The 20,302-nt window shown below is 37.3% G+C and overlaps 1 protein-coding gene across 4 annotated transcripts in view; it reads right to left on the bottom strand.

The window, feature by feature from the left end:
- Window positions 1-864: 864 nt before the first annotated feature.
- LOC128244762 (patched domain-containing protein 3-like) overlaps window positions 865-20,302 on the bottom strand; it is a 47,536-nt gene continuing 28,098 nt past the window's right edge. For all 4 annotated transcript variants that reach the window (XM_052962845.1, XM_052962836.1, XM_052962826.1 and 1 more), the window contains 4 exons: window positions 15,555-15,733; window positions 15,140-15,282; window positions 8,800-9,000; window positions 865-8,460 (listed from right to left, as the gene is read on the bottom strand). In XM_052962845.1, coding sequence (XP_052818805.1) covers window positions 7,070-8,460; window positions 8,800-9,000; window positions 15,140-15,282; window positions 15,555-15,733 — 1,914 coding nt within the window. In that variant the 3' untranslated portion in view covers window positions 865-7,069. The remainder of the gene's footprint in view (window positions 8,461-8,799; window positions 9,001-15,139; window positions 15,283-15,554; window positions 15,734-20,302) is intronic.

Genomic DNA, 20,302 nt, shown 5'->3' with positions numbered 1-20,302 from the left:
AGATTAACGTTCGTAATGCTGTCGTTTTTCTTCCGCTGACATCACATCATCTATCCTATAAACATTGCGTTCACGCGAAACACTAAAAAGAAAGACATGTCAACTATTTTTATATGATATTCACTGGCAGAGAGTCATTTTGTACAATTATTGACTAGTGATCATGAATATGATTGAATATAATCTTGCAGCAGATATGTTAACTCCGCTGACAGAAGTTATGGAATGCAAATTCATCCATTGAAAGAGCATATAAAAGTTAAATTGCCATTATGTTCCTTTAATTGTACGTTAACCTTGTATTGTATTTGCATTACAAAACCATTGCCTTAAATTAAAAGCATGTAAACGCTCACTAAAGTTTTCATAAAAGACATCAAATAGCCGTTATTGGTTTATTGAAGCATTTTACATATTCTTTATCTAAACATAAAAAAACGATAATTAACAAGAGCTATCGTAGGATAGCGCGCTCGACATGAATACAATAATGATGCAATATGTGCCTGCCAAAAAAAACAACGCTGCAATGCGACGAAACCAGGTTTTTATTGAAGAAGAACTTCAGCCTTTGTTGAGATTCAGTTTCAACTCTTTTTAGTTACAATGACCCTAGAGGCCCAAAATGTAGTTCCATGGAAATCCCCCAAAAGCTCTTTCTACATGCCAAATTTGGTCACAATATGTCAACCCTAACTAATGTTGATCAGTACCAAACGGGTATCTATTTTCGGTAACAGTGACATACTTGTAGGGGTACCAAATGCAAAAAACATGAAATATCTCCATAAAATCTTCATATATATATATATATATATATATATATATATATATATATATATATATATATATATATATATATATATATATATATACCAATTTTGGTCACAATATGTCTACCCTTACTAAAGGTATTCAGTACAAACATATTTCAATTATTAGAATAAATGACCTTGACCATGACTCTCGGAGCCTCAAACACAATCCAAAGAAAGGTAATAAGTCAACCTTTAATAAAGTTATTCAATCCTTGATCTATTTTTAGTAACAGTGACCTTGACCCTAGGGGCATCAAAGGCAATTCCATGAAAGGTCTCCATAAACTCTTCCTATATATCAAGTTTGGTCAAAATATGTCAAACCTAACTAAAACAAGAGATGTTTGTCAAACATTATGCCCCCCCTGAGCGCAATGTTGTCAGGATTATATGGACAATTGAATGAAATATGCATGGACCGAAATGACAGCTGATTTGTCGCTAACATTGTATGCCGTTGAGGCAGTTTTAAGATTATGACCATTCAAAGTTTGAGGATAGAGTGTGTTATGACCATGACCTTTGACTCTATGACCTCAAAATCCATAGTAGTCATCAGCTGGTCACCAAAAATCTAAATGTTAAGTTTAAGGGCCATGGGTGCAGGCATTGACAAGTTATCACACAGACAAGCATTTTTCGTTCAATGTCACTGTAACCTTGACCTTTGATCCAATGACCCCTTAAATCATAAGGGGTCATCTACAGGTCAGACACAACTCCAAGTCAAGTTTGAGGGCCATGGGTGCAGGCATTGTCCAATTATCACTTGAAACATTTTCGCATTCAAGGTCCCTGTGAACCTGACCTTTGACCCAATGACTCCTAAATCAATAAGGGTCATCTCCTGGTCAGGCCCAACTTACATGTCAAGTTTGATGATCATAGATTCAGGCATTGTTGAGATATCACTGGGAGAAGATTTGTTCACTTTTTTGCGTTAAAGGTTACTGTGACCTTCACCTTGGCCTGATGACCCCCAAAGTCAAGAGGGGTCATCTACTGGTCAGGCCCAACCTTCATGTCGAGTTTGATGACCATAGGTCCTTGAATTGTCGAGTTTGCTTTCAAGGTCACTGTGACCTTGACCTCTGACCCCTTAAATCAATAGGGTCATCTACTGGTCAGGCCCAACCTCCAATTCAAGTTTGATGGCCATGGGCGCAGGCATTGTTGAGTTATCACTCGGGCAACCTTTTATCGTTCAAATTCACTGTTACCTTGACCTTTGGCCCAATGACCCCTAAAATCAATAGGGGCCATCTACTGGTCAGGCCCAACCTCCAATTCAAGTTTGATGGCCGTGGGTGCAGGCATTGTCGAGTTATCACTCAGACAACCTTTTACCATTCAAGGTCGCTGTGACCTTGACCTTTGGCCCGATGACCCCCCAAAACATTAGGGGTCATCTACTGGTCAGGCCCAACCTCCAAGTCAAGTTTGAGGGCCAAAGGTGCAGGCATTGTCGAGTAATGACACGGACAACCTTTTACCATTCAAGGTCACTGTGACCTTGACCTTTGGCCCGATGACCCCCAAAAACAATAGGGGTCATCTACTGGTCAGGCCCAACCTCCAAGTCAAGTTTGAGGGCCATGGGTGAAGGCATTGTCGAGTTATCACATGGACAACCTTTTACCATTCAAGGTCACTGTGACCTTGACCTTTGGCCCGATGTCCCCCAAAAACAATAGGGTTCATCTACTGGTCAGGCCCAACCTCCAAGTCAATTATGAGGGCCATGGGTGCAGGCATTGTTGAGTTATCACTCGGACAACCTTTTACCATTCAATGTCACTATGACCTTGATCTTTGACCCGATGAGCCCCAAAAGCAATAGGGGTCAGCTACTGGTCAGGCCCAACCTCCAAGTCAAAAATGAGGGCCAAGGGTGCAGGCATTGTCGAGTTATCACTCGGACATCCTTTTACCATTCAAGGTCACTGTGACCTTGACCTTTGGCCCGATGACCCCCAAAAACAATAGGGGTTATCTAATGATCAGGCTCAACTTCCATATCAAGTTTGATGACCATAGGTCTAGGCATTGTTGAATTATCACTCGGACAAGCTTTAAAAAAAATTACCATTTAAGGTCACTGTGACCTTGACTTTGACCCGATTAGCCCTAAAATCACTAGGGGTCATCTGCTGGTCAGGCCCAACCTTCATGTCAAGTTTGATGACCATACGTCCAGGAATTGTTGAGGTATCACTCGGACAAGCTTTGGTCTACCGACGGACGGACCGACCGACTGACCGACATGCCTGTGCAAAGCAATATACCCCTCTTCTTCGAAGGGGGGCATAATTATTCGATACCATAGGTGAGTTTGTGGCGGCACCGCCGCATGCACACCCGAGCAACGAAGTGCGTAATTCTAATAACCGGGTTTCACTTTTTGACTTTGTGAAAGCCTGGTTAAAAATATAAATATGCCTGTCAAAAGCCAAAAACAATAAGTAAAAAAGAGTTACAACCTCAAATTCTATCATGGGCAATAATATAAATTTAGGGCTAAGATGGTGTATCGAGTGATGAGAATACAATTTTTTTCACCATTTAATAGCTTTGAAAAAATAAACAAGAAGCATCGCAAAGCGACGAACCAGGTTTTCAATGATTGACTGAAGAACTTCAGTCTTTGTTGTGAGATTCAGTTTCCTCTGTTTTTCTATTTTTTGATAACAATGACCTTGAACTTGACCCTAGGGGCCCAAAACGCGATAACATGAAAGTCCTCCTACATACCAAGTTTGGTCTCAATATATCGACCCTAACTAAAGCTATTCAGTTTGACCCGTTTTTGTCGTTCAGTAACAGTGACCTCAATCTCATTAAAATCAGATCCCCAATACACGCTTCACGACGTTACGCTATGTAGATCATCGTACATAACGTAATGAAATGAAGTGAACGTCACGATATGATTTTAATGAGATTGCAGTGACCTTGACCTTGATCCTAGAGGCCCCAAACGAAATCCCATGAAAGGTCTCCATAAACTCTTCCTATATATACTAAATTTGGTCGCAATATGTCAACCCTAACTAAAGTTATTTAATACCAACTGTTTTTCATATTTTTAGTAACAGTGACCTAACCTTGACCCCCCAAACGCAATTCCATGAAAGGTCGCCATAACTGTTTATATATTCCAAGTTTGGTCAGTATACGTCAAATCTAACTAAAATTATTCAATACCAAAGGTAAGTTTAACGCTGCCCGCCAATGTTGTATTTGTATAATGAATACATAATGATCATCAATGCTGCAAAGGTGCCGTAAGTGACATATTCTTTTGTAAACAGTGCCTTCAATGGAACGGAGCCCGAAAAAATCACAAGCGAGCACTCTACATGTTTTTAACATACATCAAGTTTGGTGTCCATATGATGACCAAAACTCAAATTAATCGCCGGAAACCAAATTTCTATAAATAATAAGTGACCTTAAACTTTCACGTAACGGACCCAAAAGCAATCCCAAGCCAGCTCTCCACATGTTTTTAATATACAACGAGTTTGGTGTTCATATGATTAACAAAACTAAACTTGTGTGACGACCGCCCAGCCAACGACACCCACCATTCTTATAACCCGGTTTTCGTCGAAAACCTGGTTAACAAATGCAAATATAAAAGAGCTGACAAGAAATACAAGAAAATACTTAAAATAATAAATAATAATACCAAGTAATATCAAAGTTTAAAATATGACACGCCTTACGACAAATAATGACATATATAATCAACATGTAATACAACTAATAATCCCTCTGTAATAATAGAGTTGTCAAAAATAGCGTAGTTTGTTTTGTTTTCTACAGAAACTCAAAACAACATTCACATAAACGTTTTTCTTGCAAGCTGGACAGATATTTCCGGTGAATTTGACCGTGATGGAAAATTTCATCCAAGCCAGATGAGTCAAGCGCAACAACAAGCCACTTCTAGAGGAACTATTTGACGATAACTTTAAACTTTTTATGCGTTTTTTTAGTCCTTTTTTAAACAAATGGATAATTTAAGGTACGCACGAAATCAATTGTGTGTTTCCAGTCCGGATCCAAACTAAGACTAAACAATTTTAACAACTTCAAGATGACATTGACAGAATTAAACATCAGATACATTTGTCCGCAACGACTTAAAAGATGTGGAAATGAAAGCAAACAAATTTTAAGATGAATGTGAAAAAAAGTCAGACACGGTCATCAATAAGCAATAAGTCCAGCAAATCCAAAATAGGAAGTCTACAAAAACACTACTAAAATACTTTTTCGAAAACTTTTTCGTACACCTTTTCCTGCACTTATTCAGGAGTTAGAATGGCGATCTTTTGATGTACTCAATGCTTATTATATGTTGCAATGAAAATATGGAATACCCCCCCCCCCCCCCATTATCAGAAATAAGGATTCCATGAGGTTGTTCTGTTACTTTTAAATCAGTGCTTATGTTATAATGTTAACAAGAGCTGTCACAGAGACAGCGCGCTCGACTATTCAGCCGCTTTTCAATGTATGCATTGAAAAGTTTTGGCGAAACATGCATGGATCACTGTTAGATTAGATTGCAATGCAATACATGGTGTGCTGAGATATTAACATAAATGTGGTTCCATGCAAAATTTAACGAGAATTTCTAAGTCTAATAATAAAGGGGCATTATTTGCAAAATGCAGTTATCTAACTTGGTTATTCAATTAAGTTGGGTGGTTGAATACCATTGTATAAAGTCTCAATGCAACACATCAAGTAGTTGCTGAGATATTATCCTATGTGTGCTAACATGCAAGACCTTAACCAGAATGTTTAAGTCGCATAATACAGGGGCAAAAATTATATATTATAAAAGATAGAGTTATCTTACTTGATTAAATAAGAAGGTTAAATATTCGCTGAGGTTTCGACTTAAAAGTGGTTACATGCAAAACCTTAACCAGAATTTTCTATGTCGAATAAAAAAGGGGCCATTATTTTAATTTAATGCAAACTGGAGTTATCTTACTTGGTTATTTAAGTAGATTGGATGGTTGAGTACCATTGTATAAAGACTCAATGCAATCCATCAAGTAATTGCTGAGATATTAACCTATGTGTGCTTACATGCAAAACCTTAACCAGAATTTCTAAGTCAAATAATAAAGGCCCATAATTTGCATTATATTCAAAAAGTGTTTTCTGGGAATTCATATCTAATGTTTCAATGCAATACCTCAAGTAGTTGCTGAGATATTGACTTAAATGGTGGTAACATGGAAAACCTTAACCAGAATTTCTAAGTCAAATAATAAAGGGCAATTATTTTGCATTAAATGCAAACTAGAGTTATCTAACTTGGTTAATTTAGTAGGTTGGATGGTTGACTACCATTGTATAAAGTCTCAATGCAATACCTCAAGTAGTTGCTGAGATATTAACCTATGTGTGCTTACATGCAAAACCTTAACCAGAATTTCTAAGTCGAATAATAAAGGGCAATTATTTGCATTAAATGCAAACAAGAGTTATCTAACTTGGTTAATTTAGTAGGTTGGATGGTTGAGTACCATTGAATCAAGTATCAATGCAATACCTCAAGTAGTTGCTGAGATATTAACCTATGTGTGCTTACATACAAAACCTTAACCAGAATTTCTAAGTCGAATAATAAAGGCCTATTATTTGCATTATATTCAAATAATTGTTGTCTAACTTCATTAATTTAGTATGTTAGATAGTTAGGAATACATATCCAAAGTTTCAATGCAATAACTGATGTATTAACTGAGATAATGACTTAAAGGTGCTTACATGCAAAACCTTAACCAAGGTGTGACGCCAACACCGACGCCGACGCCAGGGTGAGTAGTATAGCTCTTCTTTTTCTTTGAAAAGTCGAGCTAAAAATTGATAATTCATATAGTTTGAGGCTGGTGTTGATATTGTTATTAATGATCAGAGTGCATGTTATATGATTTGCGTAGAAAGTATTTTCACGTTTAAAGATCATTGTTTGTTGTTATGTTATATAATTATGTATGCATATATACAACATTGTATAAAATGAATTTATGTATAGTTATTTGTCTTAATGTGTCATCTTCCCTACATCAAGACATTTCTATTTATTATTACTATCACGATTTATTCGATTTTGTCCAGACACAATCGCCTCCTTTCATAGGTTCAAGGTGCTTGTTGAATTCCATTAGGTTATCTTGTTCTGGGAAAACGCTCTCGATATCTTAGGACTTTTTGCAGATGGATCAGAGGAAAACTTCCGTTTCTTTTTCCACTTGTTCTGTTTTGCCTTTAAGTTCATTTGATACTGTTAACCTTCCTGGTCCTCGCCATGACAGAATAACAGGAAGAAGTAATAGAGCATGCGCAATGCCAAAGAGTAGGACAAAGGACATTACAAATGCAAATGTTTTGAATATGTAGGACTTGGCAAAATAAAGTACAACAACACCTATAAGCGACGACATTGCTCCATGAAATATGGGTGCACCTGTGTGGTCAAAAGCCTGTCGAACCCTTTCGTCCCTACTTACCCCCGTTGATATCATATACCCGTGACAAATGTGTGCAGTGAAATCTATGGAGAAACCTATACTCATGATTAAATGAATCATAGTTATGGCACTTAAAGCGACATCAATGTACAGCATATAACCAAAGACGCCAACCATAATCATGGTAACGGCAAGAGTCACAAACACTATCAACACCGGGTGGGGCATAAAAAAACAAGTTACAACAAAAACAGCGGCGAGTGCAATGCCCACTGTTTGTAACGTTTGTCCTAGAATGCGAACGTACTGCTCAAATGCGATAAAAGCTGGCGAAGACGCAAAACATTGGAATTTTTCCCTGTCTGCAATTTCACGAGCTTTAAGCATCATTTTCCCTTCTTCTTGACTGTCTGACAAATCACTACTGAGGACATAGAACTTGGACGCTGCAATTCTTCTTTCATTAGAATCAAATACAACATCATTTTCAAATCTAGAATACCTTCTGTCACTTATGAAACTTTTAAAGCCAGCAATAAAGTCTGATTCACTAGATCCATCGTAGTACGTACTTGCCATGTAGGTATTCAGCCAGTTGTGCTCAAAAGTGTCGTCAAAATATTCATGATCTTGAGCTGTCTTTATTACACTGTTTATTTGGTTCTTTGTGTCGAAGTCACTGTACGTATAGTCATTGATCGTAACAAAAGCTACTGGAGTTTGTCTACTGAAATATGTCTCAAGCCTGGTTGAGTATTTGTAAAAATAGGAATCGTCTTGTACCAATTGTGATAAGTTAAGTCCTTGTTTCAAATTAACACAGCCATAAATTCCAAATGCCAAGTAGCAAACAAATAATACAATTATGATGATTTTGAATGGGAGCTTAAGAACTACTTTCGGAAACAACCAACGAGGAAATTTGTCTAAAAAACTTTCTGCATCATTTCTATTATTAGGAGGGGAGCCACCACAACAGATGGCATACAAATTGGATTTCCCTATTGCCTTTAGTTCTTCTTTTGGTTTCACGCGCCTGCAAGTGAAAAAATGTCTGTTCTGTTCCACTCGACGTTCATTGATTGTCAAACAGGCAGCAAAGAGACTGATGTTGTTGATGTAGCAGAATACAACGGCAACAGCTGCAGGAAGACGGAAACGTTGTTTTAAGAAAAATCATTGTCAAAGAATCGTAAAAAGATAATTCACTTATGCCATAAAGTTTTAATTATTTTATAAGCAAAGATGATGTGTCCCAAAGGGGGACGCTAGGAACAAATGGATTCATTGACAGTTTTATCAAACATGTCCAAAAGAAAGGTATCGATGTTACAACTCGTATTTAGAATAGGAACCGGTCATACTCAAGTTTTAAAGGATGTATATTACATGTATATTATTTTACATTAATTCATACATTGAAAGAAGTTTTATTTCACTGTGACAATGTTATCAGTTAAGTTATCAACAATTCGACCAACCTGTATAAATACAGAAGTTTCTGACCGCCAGGAAACTGGATCCGACCCCGGCCAAGAAGGCGATGAGGTCAGTGATGGAGGTAATTGTTATCCCAACCCCCGAGGACCTCAGGGCTTCTGCCATCTTATTCTCAATTGTTGTCTCCCCCTGTGCTCCCGACATTCCCGAGAGCAGGATGAACATGTCGTCTATACCAATACCTGGGGTAAGAATGTGAGATAACTAAAAACAAACTAACTAGCAAAAATTGCCAACAAAAATGATAACTTTGTTTTTAAAAACAACAACCCAAAACAGTTTTCAAAACAATTTAAAACAAATTTGTTGAATGGATTTTCCCTACTTGAATAGGAAAAGTAGATGAAATGGAAATAATGTGTTGGTAAAATATTCCAACCGAAACATGCAATACGGCTGCAGAGTGATGGACTCTTGCGATCGTTGGCTATGAGATACGAGTGTGTTTGCATTTGTTTGAAATTAAAGAATACTGTATATAGTGTGGCATTTAGATTTGACTTAGTAACCTTTTTTTGGCCCTACGTTACCCAGTTTCAAATAAAAGATTTCATCAAGGCAAACATTCTGATTAAGTTTCATAAAGATAGAACCAAACATATTGAAAAAAATAGCCTCTAGGGTTTTCGCAAGATTTAGCCTAGTGACCTAGGTTTTTACTCCATGTGATTTAGTTGTAAACTTATCCTAGATTTCATCGAGGCAAACATTCTAATTAAGTTTCATGAAGATTGGAGGGGATATATTGCCTTTGATTGTTCCCAATATTTCTCTAAAGTTTGACCTAATGACCCAGTTTCTGATCTCATGTGACCCAGTTTCAAACTAATCAATTATGTCATGAAGGAAAACATTCTGATTAAGTTTCATAAATATAGGATGGGCCGACCAGATATATTGCCTCTAGTATGTTCCCTAGATGTTTTCTAAGATTTGACCTAGTAATCTTGTTTTACACCACATGTGACTTAGTTTTAAAATGCGGTGATATTCATCAATGTGGTGATATGTCATCAAGGGTAACATTCTGTCAAAGTTTGAACATAATCTTACCAATAATTACCATGATATTGTTCAAGACCAAAAAATTTGACTTAGTGACCTTATTGTTGATCTCATGTGACCCAGTTTTGAATATGTCCCAATGATCATCAATGGAAAATATTCTGATTAAGTTTGATGATCATTGGACCAAATATAATTTCTCTTTTGATTTACAAAGATCTTTTATAAGATTTGACCTTGTGAACTAGTTTTTGACCTCATGTGGCAAACTTTTACAAGCGGTCGAGATTTCATGAAGGGAAGCATTCTGACCAAGTTTGAACATTATCTGACCAGAACCATATTTTGGTAGGGAATACCAAGATATCGTTCCGGACAGATAAAATGTGACGGACGGAAGGTCAATGACGGACAACTCCAAAAAAATATCCCTCTCCCGAAATCTTCGGTTCGACGTGAGATAAACATTCAAATGTTGAGAACATTCGTTTCAACGTTGACTATTTTCAAATTGTGTTTAAATGTTGCATAAATCTCATCAAGAGCACTTAGAGCACACATTTTCATTTCAAAAATTTATCTTCGTCTTTTCCTGTTCATATATATATTTATAAAATTTTATCGCCTTGGAAATGTTTTAAAATTACTTAAATTTTGATTACATTAAAAAAAGACAGTGACCCATTAATGGTTCGGAAGGGTGGGATTCGGGATGCTGTTAATTATTCATGTCGCCGAAACTTTCTTGACATGTGAAATCTGCATCGCACAACAAGAGCTGTCACAGTATGTGACAAATGCCCCCGAATGTGACATTGACCTATGAACAAGGTCAGTTCATGAAAAGTTGATCTTGCCTTTATGTGTCAAATACATATGGCAAGTTATTTTAAATTGCCTCTTAACATAAAAAAATACCACCCATACTTGACAACCTACACTGTTATGTCCTTATAAGCAGCATTCCATTGTGAATAAACACTAAGTGTGACCTTGAACTTAGAGGAAGGGACATGGGTCTTGCACGTGACATATCGTCTTGCTATGTCTGAAACATGTGGCAAGTTATTTTAAAATCTGTCCATACAAGAGAAAGTTATAGCCCGGACACGACAACCTATACTCTATGTCCTTATATATGCAACATTCCATTGTGTAAACACCTAAGTGTGACATTGACCTTAGAGGTAGGGACACGGGTCTTGCATGCGACACGTCGTCTTGTTATGTGAAACACATGTGGCAAGTTATTTTAAAATCTGTCCTTACAAGGGAAAGTTACAGCCCGGACCAACAACCTGTACTCTATGTCCTTATATATGCAACATTCCATTGTGAATAACCACCTAAGTGTGACATTGACCTTAGAGGTAGGGACACAGGTCTTGCATGCGACACGTCGTCTTGTTATGTGAAACACATGTGGCAAGTTATAGCCCGGACACGACAACCTATACTCTATGTCCTATATGCAGCACTCCATTGTGAATAAACACTAAGTGTGACCTTGACCTTAGAGGTGGGGACACGGGTCTTGCACATGACACATCGTCTTGGTATGTGGAATAAATGAGGCAAGTTATTTTAAAATCTGTCCATAAAAGGGAAAGTAACAGCCCGGACACGACAACCTATACTCTATGTCCTTATATGCAGCACTCCATTGTGAATAAACACGAAGTGTGACCTTGACCTTAGAGGTAGGGACACGGGTCTTGCACGCGACACGTTGTCTTGGTATGTGGAACACATGTAGCAAGTTATTTTAAAATCTGTCCAGACAAGGGAAAGTTATAGCCCGGACACGACAACTTATACTCTATGTCCTTATATGCAGCACTCCATTGTGAATAAACACTAAGTGTGACCTTGACCTTAGAAGTAGGGACATGGGTCTTGCACGCAACATGTCGCCTTGGTATGTGGAACACATGTGGCAAGTCATTTTAAAATTTGTCCATACAAGGGAAAGTTACAGCCCGGACACGACAACTTATACTCTATGTCCTATATGCAGCACTCCATTGTGAATAAACACTAAGTGTGACCATGACCTTAGAGGTAGGGACACGGGTCTTGCACACGACACGTTGTCTTGGTATGTGGAACAAATGTGACAAGTTATTTTAAAATCTGTCCATAAAAGGGAAAGTTACAGCCCGGACACGACAACCTATACTCTATGTCCTTATATGCAGCACTCCATTGTGAATAAACACTAATAACGACCTTGACCTTAGAGGTAGGGACAAGGGTCTTGCATGCGACACGTCATCTTGGTATGTGGAACACATGTGGCAAGTTATTTTAAAATCTGTCCATACAAGGGAAAGTTACAGCCCAGACGCAACAACATATACTCTATGTTCTTATATGCAGCACTCCATTGTGAATAAACACTAAGTGTGACCTTGACCTTAAAGGTAGGGACACGGCTCTTCCACACGCCACGTCGTCTTGGAATGTGGAACACATGTGGCAAGTTATTTTATAATATGTCCATACAAGGGAAAATTACAGCCAAGACACGAGTTATTGAGCCGGACACACGGACGGACTGACGGACGGACAGATGGTTGGACAGTGCGATTTTAATATGCCCACCTTTGGGGGCCACCTTCGGGGGCATAAAAACAATACTTCCCGGAACTCATTATTACCAGTTACAAATACCGGAAACGCATACACATATTTATTTTTTTACATTCTTACCCCAGGTACTTTACGAATACATCCACTCATAAAGGTTGCAGTCTATTAGTAAAATGTCATTTATTTGTTAAAATGATAGTGAAATATTAAATTACATATTAATTGTGAAATCATACAACAGGTGACTTCAGCTAGATGCCAATGGCGACATTTTGAGCCCGTTGAAAGAGCCTTTGACACAGACATTATGCTCTTCTATCCAATTGCAACACAGAATAACATGGGTGTTCAACAATAAGCACATACTTATTATGTTTATTATGACACTGCATTGAGATACGTTATTCTAGATGTTATATTTTTATATGAAATAGAGGTGCACCTTTAAATTTATCATGTACTCAATTTATCAATGTATCAACATTTCTCATTTAGACTTTTGACCTCTAAGTGTGACATTGACATTGGAGGTACAGACCTGTGTCTTGTGCGTGACACGCCGAGTCATTATGGTGAACCTTCATGGCAAGTTTTGTGAAAATCCTAGTATGCAAGGTCAAGATACAGCTCGGACATGGTTCAGTCCGGACAGACGCACTGACGCACACATTTAAACGGAACCACTTGACAGCTATTTCGAACTTACCGCAAGCGGGCTCGCCCAAAAAGTAAATTGGGGTAGAAAGGCGCCAAATTTATGTAACAACCCCCGTTTATCATTAAATTTGGAGCTACGGTATATCTGCAAACATACCCTACTAGAAAAAATGCCAATCATGGTATGATATCAATTATAGCTGTCATACTTTGCTGTGGTTGATATTTTTAGATATATAGTTAATGTAAAGAAGAGATGTCGTAGCACAGCGCGCTCTCTTAAACACCACTTTGTCATAGAAATGAATACAATAATGATGTTATATGTGCCTGTCAAAAGCAAAAAAGTCAAATTAAACAAGAAACGCCACAATGTGACGAAACCAGGTTTTTAATGAATGACAGAAGAACTTCAGCCTTCTTTGTGAGATTCAGTTTTAGTAACTGTGACCTTGACCTTGATCATAGGGGCCCCAAATGCAATCTCATGGAAGTCCTCCATTAACTCTTCCTACATACCAAGTTTGGTCACAATGTTAACCCTAACTAAAGTTATTCAGTACAAAATGATAATCTATTTTTAGTAACAGTGACCTTAACCTTAAAACTAGGGGATCCAAACGCAATGCCATAAAATGTCTCCATAAACTCTTCAACAAGTTTGGTCGCAATATGTCAACCCCTACTGAAGTTATTCAGTACCAACTGCTTTTCTATTTCTAGTAACAGTGACCTTGACCCTAGGGGCCCCAAACGCAATCCAATGAAAGGTCTCCATGAACTATTCCTGTATACCAAGTTTGGTCACAAAATGTCAAACCCTAACTAAAGTCGTTCAATACTAATCATTCTTCTGTTTTAAGTTACAATGACCATGACCTGGTCATGACTCTCGGGGCTCCAACCAAACACAATCCTATGAAAGGTCTCTATAAACTCTTCTTAGATACCAAGTTTGGTCACAATATTTCAACCCTAGCTTAACTTATTCAGTACCAAACATTTTTTCTTTTTCAGTAACAGTGACTTAGACCTTGAGGCTAAGGGCCCCAAACGCAATTCCATGAAAGGTCTCCATAAAATCTTCCTATATACCAAGTTTGGTCACTATAATATGTCAAACCTAACTAAAATTTATAGATACCATAGGTGATTTTGAAGCCGCCCTCCGTCTGCCCGCCCGAACAACGGCGTATGTCATTCTAATAACCAGGTTTCTCTTTGTGAAAACATGGTTAAAATATAAAAATGTGGCTGTCAAAAGCAATATAAAAAGTCAAAAAAGGATCATAATTTGTATTTAGGGTTTGTAATTAAGGAATGAATTGCGGGGTTGATGTCATTATCGGGGTATGAACGCAATTGGGCTGGTCAAAGTGTATGGAGTCCGACTCCACGCGTACTTTGACCAGCCCAATTGCGTTCATATCCCCGATAAATGGTGTTATGTAACCTAAATTTAAGATGGTCATCAATGATTGTGTGAAGTATTAAGTCAACTGAATGAAGGGTATACATAGAAGATATTAGTGAAACTCCCAACTTGCCCTAAAACTTTAACCTGACACAACTTGCCCCAAAGCTGAAACCTATGTTCCTAAGTCAACCAGAGGCCATAATTTTAGGATAATATTGAGTTGTGTAACCTCATTGTGTGATGGTCCTGAACAACTGTGTGAAGTATTTAGTGAATTGAATGGTATTGGAGTTATAATTAAAAATCCAATTTGCCCTTAAACCTTATCGGGACACCGACGTAGACGCCGGGGCGAGTAGTAAAGCCTCCTTATTATTCAAATAGTCGTGCTGATAAGAGATAGAATAAAATGTATGTAACCTTTTCTAAAAATCAATCCCTGCAGTTCGTTTGAGGAAACTTGAGTTGGAAATATAAATTAATAGTAAAGGTTAAGAATTGAGTGGTTATGTCAAAACAACTACTTTACTAGTAACCGATGACTTGAACATAGTTTTAATAAAACATGAATTTGAACGATAAGCTTAAATCCAAACTATGCAGGACACAAATAAGCAGAAGAGAAACATTCATTACCATGAATGACTTACCAATAACAAGGAAAGGCACAACACCGACAATGCTGACAAAGTCCACACCGATAATGGAGCAAAGTCCAAAACTTGCAATAATAGCAAGTCCGGCAGCTAGAATACCGGCAAATCCAAGTATTGATCGCTGGCTAACAGAGTCCCTTTAGAAAGAACATAATTCTATAATACATGTTCATACTTTGAATAGAAAATATTTTTTAAACAGGACAGTGTGTATGATTATTTTCAGGTTCTTTTACTTGTAAAGTATGATCAATGATCTCAACAATATTTTGTTTTCCAGAAAATACTTTCGATGTTAGAAACAATAACAAATACTGTAATTTCCATCAGTTACCATGGTTCTAAAGAGATAGTAATTCCGCAAATGTTGTTTGTATATGTGTCACAGACAGGTACCATAAGCTATTACCTGAATGAAAATGTAGCCACACAGGCATACGTGAGCATCAGAGTGATTGTAACCGAGAACAGAGCAATGTCTCCGTTCACGTTTTTGTCTAGTTCCTCATCCAAGGACGAAAAGTGACCGTATGCAATGTCAAGCTTGTCGGAACTAAAACTAGACAGTTTTTCTACGAATGCATCCATCTGAAATTAAGGAACATTTCCAATGGTTACATGATATTAAAACTTACCTTAACCATGACATTGGGATCACTTCGGTCTTAACTTCAACATTTTGTCTAGATGAATACCCAGACAAGCCTACTTTTGAAATTTTATTTCTGAAGTTTTAGATCATTGTTTTTATTTGATAACATTTAAAGGTGTGTACTATTTATAATATATTGGTTTATTCTTTATACTAACTTTTGTACTAACTTTTTTAATTTGAATTTGTGCAAAAAAATAATTGCATTTCGTTTTGGCAAGATATATTAACATCGCTGTTAATGTCCATTATTACAATGGTATAGAGCATAAACATTTGATTCAGTGTCAATAGCGAATACAACGTTAGTGCCATGGATGGAGACAGTATATCTGGCAAGGCGGAGGAATTTATCGAGTGGGCGATAAATTCCGTAACCGAGCCAGAAAAACTTCTTCATACACGGCACTAATTAGTATTATATTTATCCTGTTTCTTTCTTTATAAAACACGAGAAATTACCTTTAAATGGTTACAAATACCATTTTTTTCAGAGTTTTTTTTTGGCCGACAACTGATTGTGATGTTGCAACAGCTAATGTTTACAAACATTCATGTTTACTGAGTAGATTAAAACAAAACGGCCCTTTCTTACAACAATTTTAATACTGAGATGAGTTATTAAATATTGTGGAAACAAAACTATAACAAGAGATGTTTGTCAAACATTATGCCCCACTGAGCGCCATGTTATCAGGATTATATGGACAATTGAATGAAATATGCATGGACCGAAATGACAGCTGATTTGTCACTGACATTGGATGCCGTTGAGGCAGTTTTAAGATTATGACCATTCAAAGTGTGAGGACAGAGTGTGTTATGACCATGACCCTTGACTCTATGACCTCAAAATCTATAGGAGTCATCAGCTGGTCACCAAAAACCTAAATGTCAAGTTTGAGGGCCATGGGTGCAGGCAATGTCAAGTTATCACACAGACAAGCTTTTTTCGTTCAAGGTACCTGCGACCTTGACCCCTATAATCATAAGGGGTCATCTACAGGTTAGATGCAAGCCCAACACAGGTTTGAGGGCTATGGGTGCATGCATTGTCGAGTTATCACTCTACAACATTTTCGCATTCAACACAGATCTTGGGTACCAGAATTCCATGATTTTTCCATGACTTTTCCAGGATATTGCTCAGTTTTCCATGATACCATCCAAACACAGGAAACTCAAAATCAGGACAATGATAAACACATTTTACTGATATACTGACATTTAATTTGCAAAAGTAATCTACTGCAAAATAAGTGCTTTTTATTTTTTATGTTTGGGACAAGTGGGTGGGGGAATACACATATCCGACTGGACATTTCCTCACTATTTGTTCCAACAGGTATGAAAAAATATTTTAACGGGGCACATGTTTTTGTTATTTTATTAACAAGTGAAATACTTCCAACATGTTCACCACCCTTCATGTGCGATTTAATAGCATCTTCACCGATATTTGACAGATCAATAAGTTTGTCACACAATTTTTTTCGGTTATTGGGCTTAAATGGCTTCAACCAGTCCATGTATTGCTTATTTGTGTCCTACTGAGAGTTGTATCGACAAATTCCTTTGCTAGGACTCTTTTTTACGCTTCGAAAACTCGCAAAAGCACAACCAAAAAAAACGGAACCAGTGCAGTAGTAAACTTTTAATGTTCGTTTCGTACCCAAGCAGATTTGCACTCAATATGGAATAGAATAGTTCGTAGCAATGTAATTTCACGATTTGTCATTTAAATTTGGACTCTTAAGATTAAATTTTACAGATTTATTTTTTTACCCACTTACAGACTTATTCCAGAAAACTTTTCAACTTTCCATGACATTTTTTTAATATTCCATGATTTTTCCATGATAAAATTCAAACAATCAAAACTCCATGATTTTCCAGACAATATTCGTTTTCCATGACTTTTCCAGATCTGTGCGAACCCTGATTCAAGGCCACTGTGACCTTGACCTTTGACCCGATGACTCCTAAAATCAATAAGGGTCATGTACTGGTCAGGCCCAACTTCCATGTCAAGTTTGATGATCATAGGATTAGGCATTGTTGAGATATCACTGGAAGAAGATTTGTTAACTTTTGTGCGTTAAAGGTTACTGTGACCTTGACCTTTGGCCTGATGACCCCCAAATTCAATAGGGGTCATCTACTGGTCAGGCCCAACCTTCATGTCAAGTTTGATCTCAATCGCATGGGTGAAAGTTGGAAATTTTGAAAAACCTGAAATATTTTGCTTGGCTCCTGAGATTTAAGAATTTTAAGGGAATAAAATGCCATTCCAGAGTATAAATTGACTATGAAATGAAATTGAAGCCTGACTTAAATTACTTTAATGTATGGCTAAATAATATTTTCTACACTATTAAAAAGAAAAAATATTAATATAAGAAAATGATACCATTAATGAATTTTATGCCTAAACTGATTCGTTTGGTAGGAAATGTATTAACAGTCACAAAAATGTATAAGGTAGAATTTCTTCATTTATTTATAATAATTAAGATTTGGACAAAAAAAACCTTATAATATTTCAAACTGATGCTTTTGTCAACACTCTTTTAACCACCATTAATCAACCAAGTTTGATTCTTTTCCATTTATATTCTGACTGTTGCTACCATTTTCATTTTTTCATTTCCTTTTAAGCACCGTCTGTTTGGCCAGTCCATGTAATTTTGCAACCCTTTTTGCTTTTTCCGTTTTGAGAAGCTGCAGGGAAGATTCCCAAATGATTGGTTTTTACACATCATTTCATCGCCAAATGATTACGCCCCGCAGAGTGATTTCCCCATCTATCACCGTTTTTGTCAACCTCAGACAAACATTCCCACCTCCACTTTTTTTACTGCCTTTTCTAAGTCCTTCATATTATAACCCGCTAGCAAAAACTTAATTTTCAGAACAATTTTGTTTGATAAACAATCGTCTGCATGGAATGACAGTTGCTAATAATAACAATGTCGGTCATCTTTATGTGCAGTCCTTAAGTGATAAAAGACACGCTATTTCATTGGAGGGCAAAATCGAGTAAGCCAATCAAAAGTATCCTTTCACACGAATGACGTATAGGGTTTTCCTCGACATACTTTGTCGGAATTACGATTCGGCGATTCCCGATGAAAGAGGATCGCACACCGAGTCTGTTTGGCCGTAATCGAACAAAAAGATCGGCTATCTCCGTAAATGAAATAAAAACGCGTACTTGCTCAAGTGGGCTGGATCCCAAAAATGGAGGTTGTGAAAACGGACTAAATTGTTGACCTCTGCAAAATATGATCGGAATTCGGAGGAGGAGTTGGGTCATACCCCCTAACCCCCCTCTGCAAATCTCAACGGATATACACGATTTGGAAAAACGACCCCTCTGGAACAGGAAAAACCAGAAAAACCGGCATATGCCGGAAAACTTTCACCCATGCAATCGGTCCAGAAATTGTTGAGTTTGCTTTCAAGGTCACTGTGACCTTGACCTTTGACCCTTAAAATCAGGGGTCATCTACTGGTCAGACCCAACCTCCAAGTCAAGTTTAAGGGCCATGGGTGCAGGCATTGTTGAGTTATCACTCGGACAACCTTTTACCATTCAAGGTCACTGTGACCTTGACCTTTGGCCCGATGACCCAAAAAAACACAATTGGAGTCATCTACTGGTCAGGCCCTTCTTCCATATCAAGGTTGATGACAATAGGTCTAGGCATTATTGAGTTATCACTCAGACAAGCATTAAAATTATTTTACCATTAAAGGTCACTGTGACCTTGACCTTTGACCCGGTGAGCCCTAAAATCAACAAGAGCTGTCACAGAGGCGTGCTCGACTATTCCGCGCTTTTCAGTGTAAGGATTGAAAAGTTTTGGCAAAACATGCATGGATCACTGTTAGATTAGAGTTCAATGCAATACATGATGTGCGGAGATATTAACATAAATGTGGTTACATGCAAAATTTTAACCAGAATTTTTAAGTGTAATTATAAAGGCCATTATTTGCAAAACACAGTTATCTAACTTGATTATTCAATTAGGTTGGGTGGTTGAATATCATTGTATAAAGTCTCAATGCAATACATCAAGCAGTTGCTGAGATATTATCCTATGTGTGCTAACATGCAAGACCTTAACCAGAATTTCTAAGTTGCATAATAAAGGGGCAAAAATTATATAATATGAAAGATAGAGTTATCTTACTTAATAAGTTATTAAATAAGAAGGTTAAATGGTTGGGAGCCTGTGTGTAAAGTTTCAATGCAATACATGATGTATTTGCTGAAGCATTGACTTAAAAGTGGTTACATGCAAAACCTTAACCAGAATTTCTATGTTGAATAAAAAAGGGGCCATTATTTGAATTTAATGCAAACTAGAGTTATCTTACTTGGTTATTTAAGTAGATTGGATGGTTGAGTACCATTTTATAAAGTCTCAATGCAATTCATCCAGTAGTTGCTGAGATATTAACCTATGTGTGCTTACATGCAAAACCTTAACCAGAAT

Source organism: Mya arenaria, chromosome 2 (genome assembly GCF_026914265.1).
Source record: "Mya arenaria isolate MELC-2E11 chromosome 2, ASM2691426v1".
Taxonomy (NCBI): domain Eukaryota; kingdom Metazoa; phylum Mollusca; class Bivalvia; order Myida; family Myidae; genus Mya; species Mya arenaria.
Note: the sequence above shows the minus strand (reverse complement) of the source record. Positions and strands in the feature narration are given on the sequence as shown.